This window comes from Tachysurus vachellii, chromosome 7 (genome assembly GCF_030014155.1).
Source record: "Tachysurus vachellii isolate PV-2020 chromosome 7, HZAU_Pvac_v1, whole genome shotgun sequence".
NCBI classification, from domain to species: domain Eukaryota; kingdom Metazoa; phylum Chordata; class Actinopteri; order Siluriformes; family Bagridae; genus Tachysurus; species Tachysurus vachellii.
Genome location: NC_083466.1, coordinates 10289788 through 10304995, shown reverse-complemented (window position 1 = coordinate 10304995; position 15208 = coordinate 10289788). Strand labels below are relative to the sequence as shown.

Sequence of the window (15208 nt, the reverse complement as noted above, 5' to 3'; positions counted from 1 at the left end):
ATTCTCATGATTCAGCTTCTTTCTCACTCCCAGTTTCACTCTCTTTCTCCCTCTCTCTTTCTCTCAGTCACTTAGAATGTCTGCCTTTCTGCCTTAATACCTGCATTTAAGTGTATTTTAGGCTTTATTTTGTTTAGTTAGATCTGCATTTCTTGGGAAGTGATCATATATTAATGTCTGAATAGTTACACTGTGTGTGTGTGTGCTATAGATCTCTAAGAAGGATGCCGGTGTGTATGAGGTGATTGTAAAAGATGACAGAGGCCAGGACAAATCCACACTCAACCTGACTGACCAAGGTAGCTTGGTCTTATTTTTAAATATATGCATCCCTTTTTTCTCACTGTGGATCTATGGGATTGTGATATAAAGGAAGTAATCAGAGAATTTCTTGTCTCTCCTTTCAAGGATTCAAGGACCTGATGAACCATGTTTTCAGTGTCATTGGTGAGCCTGCTTGTTCCTTATGAATGAAATGAATGACATTAAGTGCTTTATAAATGGAATGGATATTAAAGCCAAATAGTCATTATATTGTCAGAATGTGTAATGAAATACTACTGTAATGAAATACACATAGACTCATTATGTCTTACAACATATTCAACTCTTGACTCTTCAACTTTTAGAGTTCACTTAAACCATATGGTTTGTGTTTGTGTAGCAAACTCTTCCACTCCACTGAAGATCCAGAGCAACGAGGAGGGCATCCGCCTGTACACATTTGTCAACTATTACAACGATGAACTGCTCGTCACCTGGCAACACAAGTATGTGTGTGTGTGTGTGCACGTGTGTGTGTGTGTGTGTGTGTGTGTACTTGTGTGTGACAGAAAAACACAGACGTTGTCAGTATACTGTCTGAATGTGAGTATCAACATGCTTTAACATCTAGGGATTCAGCCATTGCCTTTAGTGATCGAATTAAGAGCGGTGTGGTGGGCGAGCAGCTGTGGCTCCAGATTAGTGAACCAACAGAGAAAGACAAGGGCAAGTATGCCATCGAGTTCTCTGATGGGAAAGGAGGACTGAAGAGAACAATCGAGCTGGCTGGACAAGGTATCAGCACACACACACACACACACACACACACACTATTGTTATCGTTATTATTATTAATAATCATAATATTTAATTAGAATTATTATTATGTAACACTGATCATTTATTTTTATAATAATTGTTTAATAAATTTCTTTTTCTGTTTTCATAAATACAGCCTATGATGATGCTTATGCGGAATTTCAGAGACTGAAGTAAGTCACTCAATATGTCCCTTAACTGTATAATTTATTATAATGTGAATGTGTATTAGATTCATCTATTTTACCTGCTTTTTTCTCCTGTAACTGTCTTGTGTTCTTACAGAGCTGCTGCCATTGCAGAACGCAGTAAGTACATGCAAAGACACATGGGCTAAAATCTGAGAGAGAGAGAGAGAGAGAGAGAGAGAGAGAGAGAGAGAGAGAGAGAGAGAGATGGATGAGAGTCTCTAATGTATGTCTTGTCTTCTTTAGATCGTGCTCGAGTGGCAGGAGGTCTGCCTGATGTGGTGACTATACAGGAGGGCAAGGTACAAACTCAGGGCAACTACATGCCGGATTTATGTTATTCTAAATTCATTTGTTATTTTAAAATCAATTATAGTTGTAAATTCAGTAATAATTTTAAAATAGATGATAGTAAAATCAGTCGGGACTCTTAGGAGAGTCAAACAACTATTTGAATGTTTCTTAGATGGTTAACAGTTTTAGATTTCTACACTGATTTTACTTGGAACCTTTTCTGAAACATTTCTGTATTATGTCTGTATTTCTGAAACATTTCTTTATTATGTCACGATCATGACAATACAGTAACAAAATAAATCAAATAAAACATGTTTTTGACATCGACATGAATTATAATCAAATAGTTTTTATAAAATATTTACATTGCTGTGTTCATACCGGATAGCTCTACAGTACCTTTTTCACTAGGGGGCAATGTGCGTCCACAAATGTTATAAAAATAGTTTGCTAGCTAGACACCTACCTTTAAAAATGTCTGAGGAGGGGATTGTGGAACAGGATGGAATAGCTTTGGTGTTCTTGAATCAGGCATCACAGAGCAACATTTGATTAAACAGTAAACATTAAAGTTATCTTTGTTTACCATCTTTACTTATTACATGTATTAATGGAAAACCTGTTGCTCTATTCCTTGCTGAAACGTATGTCTATCATGTTAAAAGTGATCTCTTCCAGTATACTCCAGGCACAATGAATGGTGTGCTGAATTTGAAAATGATGTGAATCATATGCTATGGCTTTCACAGTCACTAGATTCCAACCTTGCTTACAAGCAGTAGCAGATTTTCAGACACGCTAACAAGCCGATCCTATGAAACATTACGGGAATATCTTTTGGACAAGTCTTCATTTCTCTGCTATACTAATAGTGACTTATATATTCTGTGGCAAGATGAATATGTTCTGGTGTCTTGTGATGGCCCACCTACTGTAGCACATGTTGTTTTTTCCTTTGATTTATCACCTTATTGCCTACTGTAATAAGATTATACCCCTATTATCCAATCATAATTCTCTAAACAACCTTTAATGGAATTTGTCTGGGAAAATTCTAAAAATCTAAAATTTGCTATGTTTTCTCCATGACAAACAGCTCCTTGAAAAAATAACGTCATCTTAACATCTCTATTCTAGGCCTTGAATCTGACATGTAATATCTCAGGAGATCCTGTGCCTGAGGTAACCTGGCTGAAGAATGAGAGAGAGATGGTGTCTGACAGCCACTATGTCCTCAAGTTCGAGTCTGGCAAGTTTGCCAGCTTCACCATCACCTCTGTGAACACAAGTGACTCAGGAAAATACAGCATCTTGGTGAAGAACAAGTACGGCACAGAGAGCAGTGAGTTCACCGTAAGTGTCTTCATCCCTGACGATGTACCTGTCAAGAAAAAGTAGAAAGCAACAAACACAACTGGGATTACAATGAAAAGCAAGTAAATATGTACAAAGGTTAAGTAAAACAACCGTTAATAAATACCTTCTTAAAAGTGAATTATAATCTTTTAACATTGTACTTCCAAGCATACAAAAGTCTCAGTCACAGCCAGGTGGGCAAATGTCTACGAGTATTTTCACTTTGAGAGTGTTATAGAATGGTGCTAAAATATGTTAGAGGTTAAAAATGAAAAAAAAAAAAACAACTTTTGGTCCAATTCTTTCCTTAACCACGACGTAAGTACCCCGGAATGACACAAAAAAATAGCAATCAGTGCTTAACTATGCTTTATTATATGTATAGGGTTAAAAGTGCTCATTAAAGTCATGCTGTATGGCTGAGGTTCCTGTAGTCAGTATTCAGAGTTTCCCCATAGTCAGGATTCTACAGCTAATTCCCATGAATTGCCCCTTACTCACTGACTGAAATCACTGACTGGAACATTTCCTATTGGCATCATTGAACTTCTGTCTCAAAAATGTTATCTATTGTGTGATCTATCTCAGGACTAAAGCAGCACTTTAGTTTTAGTCTCTTATTATGTTTTGTGTGAATTGCTTTATTGTAAAAGTCCTGTAACGCTGATGTGAGCATGACAGCTTAGGTATTGAAGAGATAGCGAGCTCCCTGAAGATCTGATATGTTTCATTTAGTGAGGAATCTGTCTATCATATGGCACTGATGTGTCTTGTCATTAATAAATCACTGCATGTTAATTATTTCTTCACATCCTGTCACGTTTGAGTGCATATAACATCTTTTCCTAAGTCTGCATCACAAACTGCACCTCTTCTTGAACACTGCTTAGAAATTGTAATATCACCTTTCACTGTGTTAATGTTTTGGCACCACTTCTTGTGTCTCTCTGAGATGATGATGTCACTTTCCTGTTACCAATAAACAGAGTACATATTCCCTCACATCCCTCTCTGTGTCTCTCATTCACTTTGATCTCCTCCAATTCTCTACTCCTCTACCTTACTCCCATCCCTCACTCATGTTCCTGTGTCTGCTGTGGATAAAGTTCCCATGGATACCTTAGAAGAGCTTCATCAACACTATATGTGTATGTATTTATGGGGGGTGGGTAGTTGGGCCTTCAGAGGCTTTATTAAGCCCCTCATGTACAGTCAAGTGTGTAGAGTAGTGCCTATTCCGGTCAGCAGGGGGCACTGGACTGTAGTCATTTATTCATTCATTGGAAGAGTTGGTGAGGTAAATAATAATAATAATCCAACTGTTCCTCCAATGTTTGAATATCAAAATGTAAGTTTGTAGTTCTGATAAAATTAAATAACTTTAATCAATAAAATGTTGGTTCACGTCATAAATATATTAATACATTTATTAATTCATTATTTCATCTTTGCATTAATTGCTTTTGGTTTCATTTCTGTTGTTTTTTCTTTCTAATTTGGAATATTGTCTTGGTGAATTTGTACATTATTAGATAAATTGTATTTCACTTAGAAAACAAATTTGCCATTTGAGTAAAACAGAAAATATCTCATTAATTCACTTATGATTTCTTAGTTTGCTATCCATAGGATAAATGTGGTGATTCCATTGGTAATACCAATAATGGATGCTTTTGCATTTGTCAGACCAAGAATATATTTGGGGTCTAATCTCAGGCCTCTTGTCATGCAAGTGACTGGTTCTGTGATGTAAATGATACACACTTATAAGGTATTCGTGGAAGACTAACTAAGGTAAACCTTGACTTGATTAAATTAAAATCATAGAAATTTCACAGATTACTACAATTTATATTGTATATGGAATATACTGTTGAGTTTAAAATGCTTAGTTGTATTTTATTTACAGTATTTATTAGATTTCCTTATACAGAGGGACGCATTTAAGGGCTTTGGAGTCCTCACACTAGATCACTTGGTCAGGGGTAAATATACAATCAGTGACATTTTGTGAAAATTGTCACTATTGACATTAATGCAAGAATCAGGGAAAAAAGTGATTAAAAAAAACAATATTTACACATAAATCATTAAACTGACAAAAATGACAAAATAAAAAATGACTGTCTGTTCTGTCTCCATATAGCCTTAAGATACAAGATAAACAAATGCCTCAGCTGACAGATGCGCATAGAAATGAGGTTAAATAACGTCTACCTCAGATGTACCATTATCATTCATTTAGAGTCCAAATAAATTTCACTTTCTTGCCATACAGCCTTTGGCTTAATCGTTCATCTTGTTCTCCCAACTGTCTATATGCTTCAACTTTTATGGCACTCTTTGGGCTTCATTAACTGAAAATGCTGTGTTGTTAACACCTTTGCACATTATGGGTGATCCACATATATACAGGAATACAAAGAAAACCAGCACTTCTGAAACCTTTCTAAATCTGATAGAAAATATTATTCTGTTGGAAATTCCTTATTCACACCAGCTTGTTAGAAATGTGGGGTCAGAACATAAGGTCAGCTGTGATTCAGCATTTATGGAGCAGAGAGATTAAGGGCTTTGCTTGGCAGTGCTGGAACTTGAGTCCCTGACCTTCTGATCAGTAACATCTGATCCCTGCTCAACACAATACATTTATTTACACACGACTTTAGTAAAACACTAAATCAATGAAGCCCATTGTGAGTATATTTCTAATGGCACTCACTTATGTCCTTACTTTCCCAGTTGGAAGTCACAGAGAACATGGGCGATCTGGGAGTGGTTTCATACCTGAATGATGAACATGGCAATGTGGTGATTGGGCCCACAGCTTGCTTATCTAAGCTTCCAAAACCAAACATATCAAAACCAGCCATTTCTTCTACACCAACACCAAAACCTTCTTCCATAACACCCCTCTCTCCAACATCAACTACCCCATCAGAGGAGATGCCCAAGAAGAAGATGACAGATGAGAGAAAGAGGGAGAAAAAGAAAGTGATGAAGAGGAAAGGTAAAATGTCAAGTAATCAGAGTTCTTAATTATATACAAATTTCATATATGCCACAAGCAGATGTTAATCTCTTCCAGTTCAGATTTCTAACCAGTGCTCTTTCATCCAGACTCTGTTATTCTGAAAATCCCTGCTGGAGAGGCAGAGTCACAGGAGCTTTCTCCTACAACAACACCTGCTGGAACAGGAACAATGCCTCTCCCTGATCCAGGACCTGAGGCATGATCAGCTGATGCATGAGAGTGAGTGAAGTAGTGAGTGAAGTGAACTAAAAGGAAATAGCCTAGATTGTCAGATAGTAAAATGAAAAGACAGGAAAATAACTTTAATATTTAACTGGAGACAGATTTTCTTACTACCAGTGTGCTGAGCACGTGTGCTTGTGTGGTGTGAGGTGTTAAAGGTCACTTGCCCAGTGCTCTGTTAAATACATTTCACTACAACAAGCAAGAATCCCAGTGTGTGCATGAGTAAAACTGTATTTCATTTGATTCACATATTATTAAATAAACAGTTGATTGATGGTGAATAATCTTTGTGTCGAATGAATGTGAAAATACATATAATATAATATATTTACATATATATATTTTTTTAAATTAATGTGAAAAACAGACTTCCTTAAATTAAAGTCGTTTATCATGTAATAGTATGTGTCTCAATGAGCAGCTTCCTCAACTTTATAAGGATAGACTGGATAATTGGATAATTTATATATATATATATATATATATATATATATATATATATATATATATATATATATATATATATATATGGGCGATCTGGGAGTGGGACTTTATATATATGTATATAAATATACATATACATTTATATATATGTATTTGCACACAGTTTTGTTCCAAACAGAGAGAAAGATAGGGCACTGATAGATGCAGAAAACAAAACAAAATAAAAAGAAACCCACTTGTCTAATGTTCTGCTATATGAGTTGCCAACTTATTATGAAAATTACTAGTTGCCGGTCCTGTTTTCTAGTTGCTTCTCCAATAGCATTGTCATCCAAATTGTTAAAAAAACATAAACTTTATACACATATAAGACTCTTTTACTCTACAGTACAGAGCACAGATATCAACATCACATATCACTTTTTTGTATCCTTAAAATACATATTTTTTCTATATTTAAATTATATTTAATAATGAATGTATGTTATGGATTATGCATATGAATTTCATAAAATATTGATAAATGTTTATGATTATATGCTTTAAACAACAGTAAGATAGTGATGTTAAAACAATATCAACTGTGGCATTGCAGGAGGTGTTGGGAAAGGTGCCATTAGCCATAAGACAGAAAAAACAATGTCTTATTGGGTTAATTTAATAAAATAAGTAAATTCATAAAATAGATCAAAGAACTTATCATATATGGTCACGGTTTTCATGGAAATCAAAGAACATGACTCTACACAACATATTTTTGCACCATTGATGATAATATTCCCAGACACCTCCTTGGTTATTCATTCAACCCATAACTGCTATACAAATACAGGATAGAGTTCAAAAAGTGATTAACAGAAGGGATATTAAGTTACATGCTAGAACATGTTAAAACTATCTATTTTGCATATCCAAAAACAGGACAAACAGGAACAGCATTATACATTTTAAGGAAGATTTACTGATGGGACCTCGATGAACACTGTAGAATTGGTATAAATTCAGATTGCATGTATGTTGGTGGAGGAAGTTGTGATGTGTGATGTCAATATATGGCATTCAAACATATGTCAGGTCAACAGATCAAACAGTACAGATTGAAGCAGGTAGGAAGTATGGTTTAGTTTGTATGAAAATCAGCATGTCTTGGAATTAAAGACATATAAAATGGGTCAGAAACACTCAAACTAGATAATCCCACTTTAACAGTCGCATACTTGGGTCATACTTAATCTTCTAAATTTTACAACATATGTTAGCTGAATACAGCACTTTGTGAATCATAACAAGTAAAGGAAAAGGATGAACATGTTATAGAGTATAGAGTAGTGTGCCACAACACCTACTTAGCGCACTAATTTACTGTAGTATGTGGTTAGGTACTTAGCCTCAGAGTTGAGTCACGTGGATTACAGTCAGTCCACAGGGCTGGAGAGTTGTGTAGAAACTCTGACACGAGAGGAGAGGAGAGGAGATAAAGAGTCTCAGCGGGCTACAAGGACAGCTTTTCATTTATAGTCATCAAATGTATACCTAAAAAGAAGAATGTGAAGGAATGCATCTTGAAGCTTGGGCTACATCTCAGAAGAAAGCTGAGTGAACCTGAATACCTTGTTTTAGGTGAGTCTGTAAAGGTTGTGAAAGACTGTGATTTTAGTAACTTGTGAAATAATAAAATGTCATTCGTGAATTATTTTCTTGTATAAACCTTTTATTATTACAGTTTAGCATCATAGGTTAGGACCAGAGACAAAAACCTACTTTGTGAGCTGTACTTCCTGAAACATCTAATCAGATTTTTAGCATTGTCTTAATCACCAAAAGCCTTAAAATGGTTTTTGTTTAAAAATTGTATATAATTTTGTGTATATAATGTCATTTTCCCATATACAGCAACAATGAATGATAAACGAGAGAGAGAGAGAGAGAGAGAGAGAGAGAGAGAGAGAGAGAGACACAGAGAGAGAGAGAGAGAGAGAGAGAGAGAGAGAGAGAGAGAGAGAGAGAGAGAGAGCATGTGTGTTTGAGTGAGTGAGTAATAGAGAGACAGAACGAGAGAGAGAGAGAGAGAGAGAGAGAGAGAGAGAGAGAGAGAGAGAGAGAGAGAGAGAGAGAGAGAGCATGTGTGTTTGAGTGAGTGAGTAATAGAGAGAGAGAGAGAGAGAGAGAGAGAGAGAGAGAGAGTGTTTGAGTAAGTGAGAGAGAGAGAGAGAGAGAGAGAGATTTGGAGAGGGAGAGAGAGATGTTTACTGGTTAATCTGGATAAAAGGCTTAATGCTGTTGAGAAGAACAAGAAGATCAAGGGAAAGTGTCCACTCGTTCACCTGATGCTGAAGAGCTTATAGACCTGAGGTCACCTGTTTATGGATCTGTATCTCTAATAACAGAATTGATGCATCTGTCATTTTCAGCCTTTATAAGTACTAAATGTGTGCCAGAGAAACATTTACTACAGGTTCACATCAGACTGCAGACAGAGTCAGGATGTGGTTAGTGCACATATCCTTTTCTGTGTCTGTGAGAACAACTCCTACATGTGAATACAACACATACTTTCACTAGAACAAGTGCGTAGTTTACTGTATCCCAGGCAGGGTCAGGGTGTTATGAACCACTAATATCCAACAAATCAAGACCAACAGAGGTTCCTACTAGCCTGATAGTCATGCTGGCTGCATCATGCCTAATGGTAGAAGTGTACACTTATAGTGTATAAGCCTGAGAGAATAAGTTGTGTGTACTGACTAGAGATTAGGGATTAGAGAAATGTGACACAGTTCTGAAATATATGGAAAATGCTGACACACGCAATACTACAGCTCAGAATAATATTTCCCTAATTTATCTTTCATGTGGTGGTAGGGGCAGGATGGCTTAGTGATTAGCACACTTGCCTCGCACCCAGAGGTTGGGGGGTGTGGTTTCCACCTCCACCCACTGTGCATGGAGTTTTTATGTTCTCCCTGTGCTTCAGTCTCCTCCCCCAGTAAAAGACATGTAGTAGTAGACTGATAGACATTTCTAAACTGACCGTAGGGCTGGATAAGGTCCCTGGGATAAGGTCCAGGATCCCTGCATCCCTCTGTAAGATAAGTGCTGCATTAAATGGGTGGATGGAAGCAAACAATAATACCTTGATAATGCTTCATTAGTTTATGATAGCAAAAGAAATGTGTCTCTTAACCTTTTTTTACATAATAATTTACATAAAATACAATTTTTATTATTGTTGTTGTTGCTATTATTACATATAAATATATATATATATAATTTTCATGTAAATTAAATTGTAAAACAAACCAATAAATAAGATTTTGCTTCGTCTCATCTTTAAAATATTTTATGTTTCATCTGAAAGTTAAGTATAATGAACTTATTAATTAGAATATCTAAAAGTTCATGGGTAAGAGGAATTAAATAAAAAAAAAAAAGGTTATATAAAACAAATGCGAATTATTTCAGACACACAAGCAAAATGGAAAATGCTGTATGTTTCTTACTCTTGTTGAGTGTATAAAGAACTGAAACATCCAGCACCACTGTTTATAAAATATTACCAATACAAAATATATTCGATGTGGATTTGTACAAGTGAATTGTGTGTGCTGATTCATGATTCTGTTCATGGACATCATTTCACTAGCAAATATAGTGAGCAGAGATTTGCATCGAGTAGCTGCTGATCTGTTTAAAAGTCTCACTGGCTCTTTTTCTCAGGTGAGCAGTATGAACTATGTAGGCCAGTTGCTGGGGACAGTACGGGAGCTGTATAAAGGCCTAAATCAGGCTACTCTTTCTGGCTGTATTGATGTGGTGGTGGTCAAGCAGCCTGATGGATCTTTCCAGTGCTCACCTTTCCATGTCCGCTTCGGCAAGCTGGGAGTTCTGCACTCTAGAGAGAAAGTGGTAAGTGGATGGCAATAACATTATACTAAAACATCCGTGGATAAATACTTAAAGTCTATGGATTATTTACAGTTTATTTAACAGCATACATTTTTACACGTATAATAGTTAATATTATTGCTTAAAATTTCTCTCCCAGTAATTAGGTACTGGGGTATGTTTGGTCTTGACAAAAATACAGTACTTCATAGATCTTTATTACAGTTTGATTTTATGGACTAATGTGCATGTTTTGTTCACTTCTTCTATTTGGATATTTCTATTTCTATTTTTCACTGCAATTTGTTTTTGCAACCTAGTTGAAAGAAGAATTTTTTCCCCCTCTTAATCTGCAGATTGACATTGTGGTTAATGGAACACCAGTTGATCTGCATATGAAGCTGGGTGATAATGGAGAGGCTTTCTTCGTCCAGGAGACCCAGCAGGCTGATGTGAGTCTCCTTACAAAGTCTATATAGTGCAACAGAAACATGCAAATGCTTTTGACTGGTAGTGTATCAAAGTTTAAATGGATGTGAAATTGCTTGCACAGCAGAAAGGTGTCAAGTTATTTTTAAAGCCGCAGTGGCGGAAGATTCAACCCGGTACAGTTACAGTAATAGGAGGTGAAACGTACAATAGACAGTATGAGTGGACACTAACTATGCTTTTAAGGACAAAGTAATAAGTGAAAGTGTAATGCAGTGAGCATGAGTGATATTTAAACTGGGTGAAGCTTAGAATTGTTTTCAAAATTAAATTGTTTTAATATTTTTTGTTGTTGTAATTAAAGGAATTGGTCCCTGCCCATCTGGTTACTTCACCAATCCCAACTGAGGAACCAGAGTTCTGGGGCCGGGACCCTCACACGTGTGAATCGTGCAATGAGAACGGAGGAATAGAGGATGGGGGGAGCACCATGATAAAAAAGAAGAAAAGAAGAAAGAGAAAACAAAAAACAACTGAGCAGAGGAGAGAAGAGTCAGAGTTATTATTATTATTATTATTAATGTATTAATAATATATAATATTATAATGTATTCCATTATCCTATTATAGTTCATACTTACATAGTCTTGCTTTTGTGCATACAGGATGTCATTAATCTGTGCACAGAGGGATTCAGCTGAACACAGGCAGCATATTCCTTCTCGCCACATACATAATTACCCACTATCTGATGGAGACTGGGCTCCAGACACGTGCGTACACACACACACACACACACACACACACACACACACACACACACACACAGTATATGCATATACAAACCCGATTCTAAAAAAGTTGGGACACTACAAATTGTGAATTAAAAAGGAATGCAATAATTTACATATCTCATAAACTTATATTTTATTCACAATAGAATATAGATAACATATAAAATGTTGAAAGTGAGACATTTTGAAATGTCATGCCAAATATTGGCTCATTTTGGATTTCATGAGAGCTACACATTCCAAAAAACAGGTAGCAATAACAGGCTGGAAAAGTTAAATGTACATATAAGGAACAGCTGGAGGACCAATTTGAAAATTATTAGGTCAATTGGCAACATGATTGGGTATAAAAAGTGCCTCTCAGAGTGGCAGTGTCTCTCAGAAGTCAAGATGGGCAGAGGATCACAAATTCCCCCAATGCTGTGGCAAAAAATAGTGGAGCAATATCAGAAAGGAGTTTCTCAGAGAAAAAGTTATCATCATCTACAGTATATAATATCATCCAAAGGTTCAGTGAATCTGGAACAATCTCTGTGCGTAAGGGTCAAGGCCGGAAAACCATACTGGATGCCCGTGATCTTCAGGCCCTTAGACGGCACTGCATCACATACCGGAATGCTACTGTAATGGTAATCACAACATGGGCTCAGGAATACTTTCAGAAAACATTGTCGGTGAACACAATCCACCGTGCCATTCGCCGTTGCCGGCTAAAACTCTATAGGTCAAAAAAGAAGCCATGTCTAAACATGATCCAGAAGTGCAGCTGTTTTCTCTGGGCCAAGGCTCATTTAAAATGGACTGTGGCAAAGTGAAAAACTGTTCTGTGGTCAGATGAAACAAAATGTGAAGTTCTTTTTGGAAAACTGGGACGCCATGTCATCCGGACTAAAGAGGAAAAGGACAACCCAAGTTGTTATCAGCGCTCAGTTCAGAAGCCTGCATCTCTGATGGTATGGGGTTGCATGAGTGCATGTGGCATGGCCAGCTTACACATCTGGAAAGGCAGCATCAATGCTGAAAGGTATATCCAAGTTCTAGAACAACATATGCTCCCATCCAGACGTTGTCTCTTTCAGGGAAGACCTTGCATTTTCCTACATGACAATGCCAGACTACATACTGCATCAATTACAACATCATGGCTGCATAGAAGAAGGATGGATCCGGGTACTGAAATGGCCAGCCTGTAGTCCAGATCTTTCACCCATAGAAAATATTTGGCGCATCATAAAGAGGAAGATGCGAGAAAGAAGACCTAAGACAGTTGAGCAACTAGAAGCCTGTATTAGACAAGAATGGGACAACATTCCTATTCCTAAACTTGAGCAACTTGTCTCCTCAGTCCCCAGACGTTTGCAGACTGTTATAAAAAGAAGAGGGGATGCCACACAGTGGTAAACATGGCCTTGTCCCAACTTTTTTGAGATGTGTTGATGCCATGAAATTTAAAATCATCTTATTTTTCCCTTAAAATTATACATTTTCTCAGTTTAAACATTTGATATGTCATCTATGTTGTATTCTGAATAAAATATTGAAGTTTGAAACTTCCACATCTTTGCATTCTGTTTTTTTCACAATTTGTACAGTGTCCCAACTTTTTTGGAATCGGGTTTGTATATATACTCAAGAATCTCACTCTCTAGTAAACTACCCCTCTCTCTCTCTCTCTCTCTCTCTCTCTCTCTCTCTCTCTCTCGTTTAATCACTGTATTTAACTCTATCTCTTACTTTACTTAATTATTCCCTCACTCAGATCAATACTTTTTCATCCACTCACACTTACTCTCACTTCCACAAGGGGGCGCTGTAACATAAGCAGCTTTTATGCGTATTATTACAGGCTGATGAGGTGATGAATCAGAATTTGTTTTTATTTCATGAAATTTACACAGATGTGTTAAACAACTTAGTAAATGATACCTTTAGTTTCAAACCACCATTTATCAAGTGATCAAAATATTGGAGCCTGTGACTGATGACGTTTCTTGCTTTCCAGCTGTGTCCTGTTAGTTTGACTTGCAGTTTTTAAATGAAGGTTTTTATTATTAAGGGAAAACAAAATCCAAACCTACATGGCCCTGTGTGAAAGTGTTTGCCCCCTAAACCTAATAAGTGGTTGGGCCGCCCTTAGCAGCAAGAACTGCAATCAAGCATTTGCGATAACTTGAATTGAGTCAGTTACAGCGTTGTGGAGGAATTCTGTTCCACTCATCTTTGCAGAATTGTTGTAATTCAGCGACATTGGAGGGTTTTTGAGCATGAACCACCTTTTAAAGGTCATGCCACAGCATCTCAATAGGATTCAGGTCAGGAACTTTTGACTAGGCCACTCCAAAGTCTTCATTTTGTTTTTCTTCAGCCATTCAGAGTTGGACTTGCTGGTGTGCCAACACTTTTTCACACCACTGTATATACTAACACAAATCATTTGCTTGTTATATTTTGACAGTAGGGTGTCAGAGTCTAGCTCTCCTAAGAGTGACTCAGAACTGGCAGTAAGATCAACAGAAAACGTCATCCAGGATAACAAGCATATGCAGTGGACATGGGGAGAACTTCCAGAAGCCACCAAGGTACAGTATAGACTCAGTGAATCCAATCAACCTGCATATTCTCTTCATAGAAGTATTTATTTAGGATGCTTAGACAAAATACTTTTTTTTCACTCCTAGTATGAATGCATTACTGATCATTTTAGTAGGCCCTAAGCTCCGAGTACCAGTTCAGTGGCAGCTTTTATTATACATTAGGGTGTAACTCTGATTGGGTGTCTGCATGAGCTCACTGGTTGTTTTGGGTATAGTTACATGCTGTCTGTTTTGGGTGTAGTTTAAAGTATCTGACTTTTGTTGAGAACAGTTAGTGTATAAATTGAAGAAAAGATTCTTCCTGTGTTTCAATACACGCATGAACAATTAAAAGTGAATTATTTCTTCAGCTTTATTCTGTCTTTTTTATATTTATATGTTATTCTAATTTAATCTACCATACTACCTTATATCCACTTGCTACACTTAACACCTTGAACAATTCTCACCAGTCTATGCAGGTATGAGTTGTGTGCATTTAAACCCAGGTAGGAATGTGTGTTACAGTATTGTACTAGTGTGTAATGGATATTGTCACTTATGTCAGCTGCTATGTAACAAAAACTAATTATTTGTACACGTAAGCGCACGTCGTCATTAAAGACGGATTCTTATTCTCTTATATAATTTTTAATTTTTAGCATAACTTACTAATTATGGCAAACAGTTTATGTGTGCTTGATGTTCAGTAGTTTTTATTTTAGTAATTCTATTTCTTTTGTACCTCCTAATAGTTAAGTTGTAGAGAATGGGCCGAGCCTTTGAAGACAATCAGCATTATACCAACAGACAGTACTCACTTTCGGGTCATCGACAGCTTAAAAGCCGTGGCAACAGAGATAGAGCAGAGGACAGAACCTGCTCAGACAATCATCAAAC

The 15208-nt window shown here is 36.7% G+C and overlaps 2 protein-coding genes across 8 annotated transcripts in view; both read left to right on the top strand.

Annotated features, from left to right (window-relative positions):
• Nucleotides 1-6467, top strand: part of myom1b (myomesin 1b) — a 32308-nt gene extending 25841 nt beyond the window's left edge. For all 6 annotated transcript variants that reach the window (XM_060874184.1, XM_060874187.1, XM_060874183.1 and 3 more), the window contains 10 exons: nt 212-299; nt 409-447; nt 665-770; nt 896-1059; nt 1220-1256; nt 1369-1391; nt 1518-1573; nt 2706-2921; nt 5667-5934; nt 6045-6467. In XM_060874184.1, the coding sequence (XP_060730167.1) occupies nt 212-299; nt 409-447; nt 665-770; nt 896-1059; nt 1220-1256; nt 1369-1391; nt 1518-1573; nt 2706-2921; nt 5667-5934; nt 6045-6160 (1113 nt within the window). In that variant the 3' untranslated portion in view covers nt 6161-6467. The remainder of the gene's footprint in view (nt 1-211; nt 300-408; nt 448-664; nt 771-895; nt 1060-1219; nt 1257-1368; nt 1392-1517; nt 1574-2705; nt 2922-5666; nt 5935-6044) is intronic.
• Nucleotides 6468-8064: 1597 nt separating this feature from the next.
• LOC132848462 (phosphatidate phosphatase LPIN2-like) overlaps nt 8065-15208 on the top strand; it is an 18655-nt gene continuing 11511 nt past the window's right edge. Inside the window, exons 1-7 of one of the 2 annotated variants that reach the window (XM_060874181.1) lie at nt 8065-8247; nt 10345-10533; nt 10869-10964; nt 11306-11493; nt 11607-11714; nt 14191-14314; nt 15064-15208. The exon at nt 15064-15208 is cut by the window's right edge and continues 393 nt beyond it. In XM_060874181.1, the coding sequence (XP_060730164.1) occupies nt 10354-10533; nt 10869-10964; nt 11306-11493; nt 11607-11714; nt 14191-14314; nt 15064-15208 (841 nt within the window). In that variant the 5' untranslated portion in view covers nt 8065-8247; nt 10345-10353. Of the gene's footprint in view, nt 8248-10344; nt 10534-10868; nt 10965-11305; nt 11500-11606; nt 11715-14190; nt 14315-15063 lie in introns of both variants that reach the window. The other variant, XM_060874180.1, reaches the window with a different exon arrangement.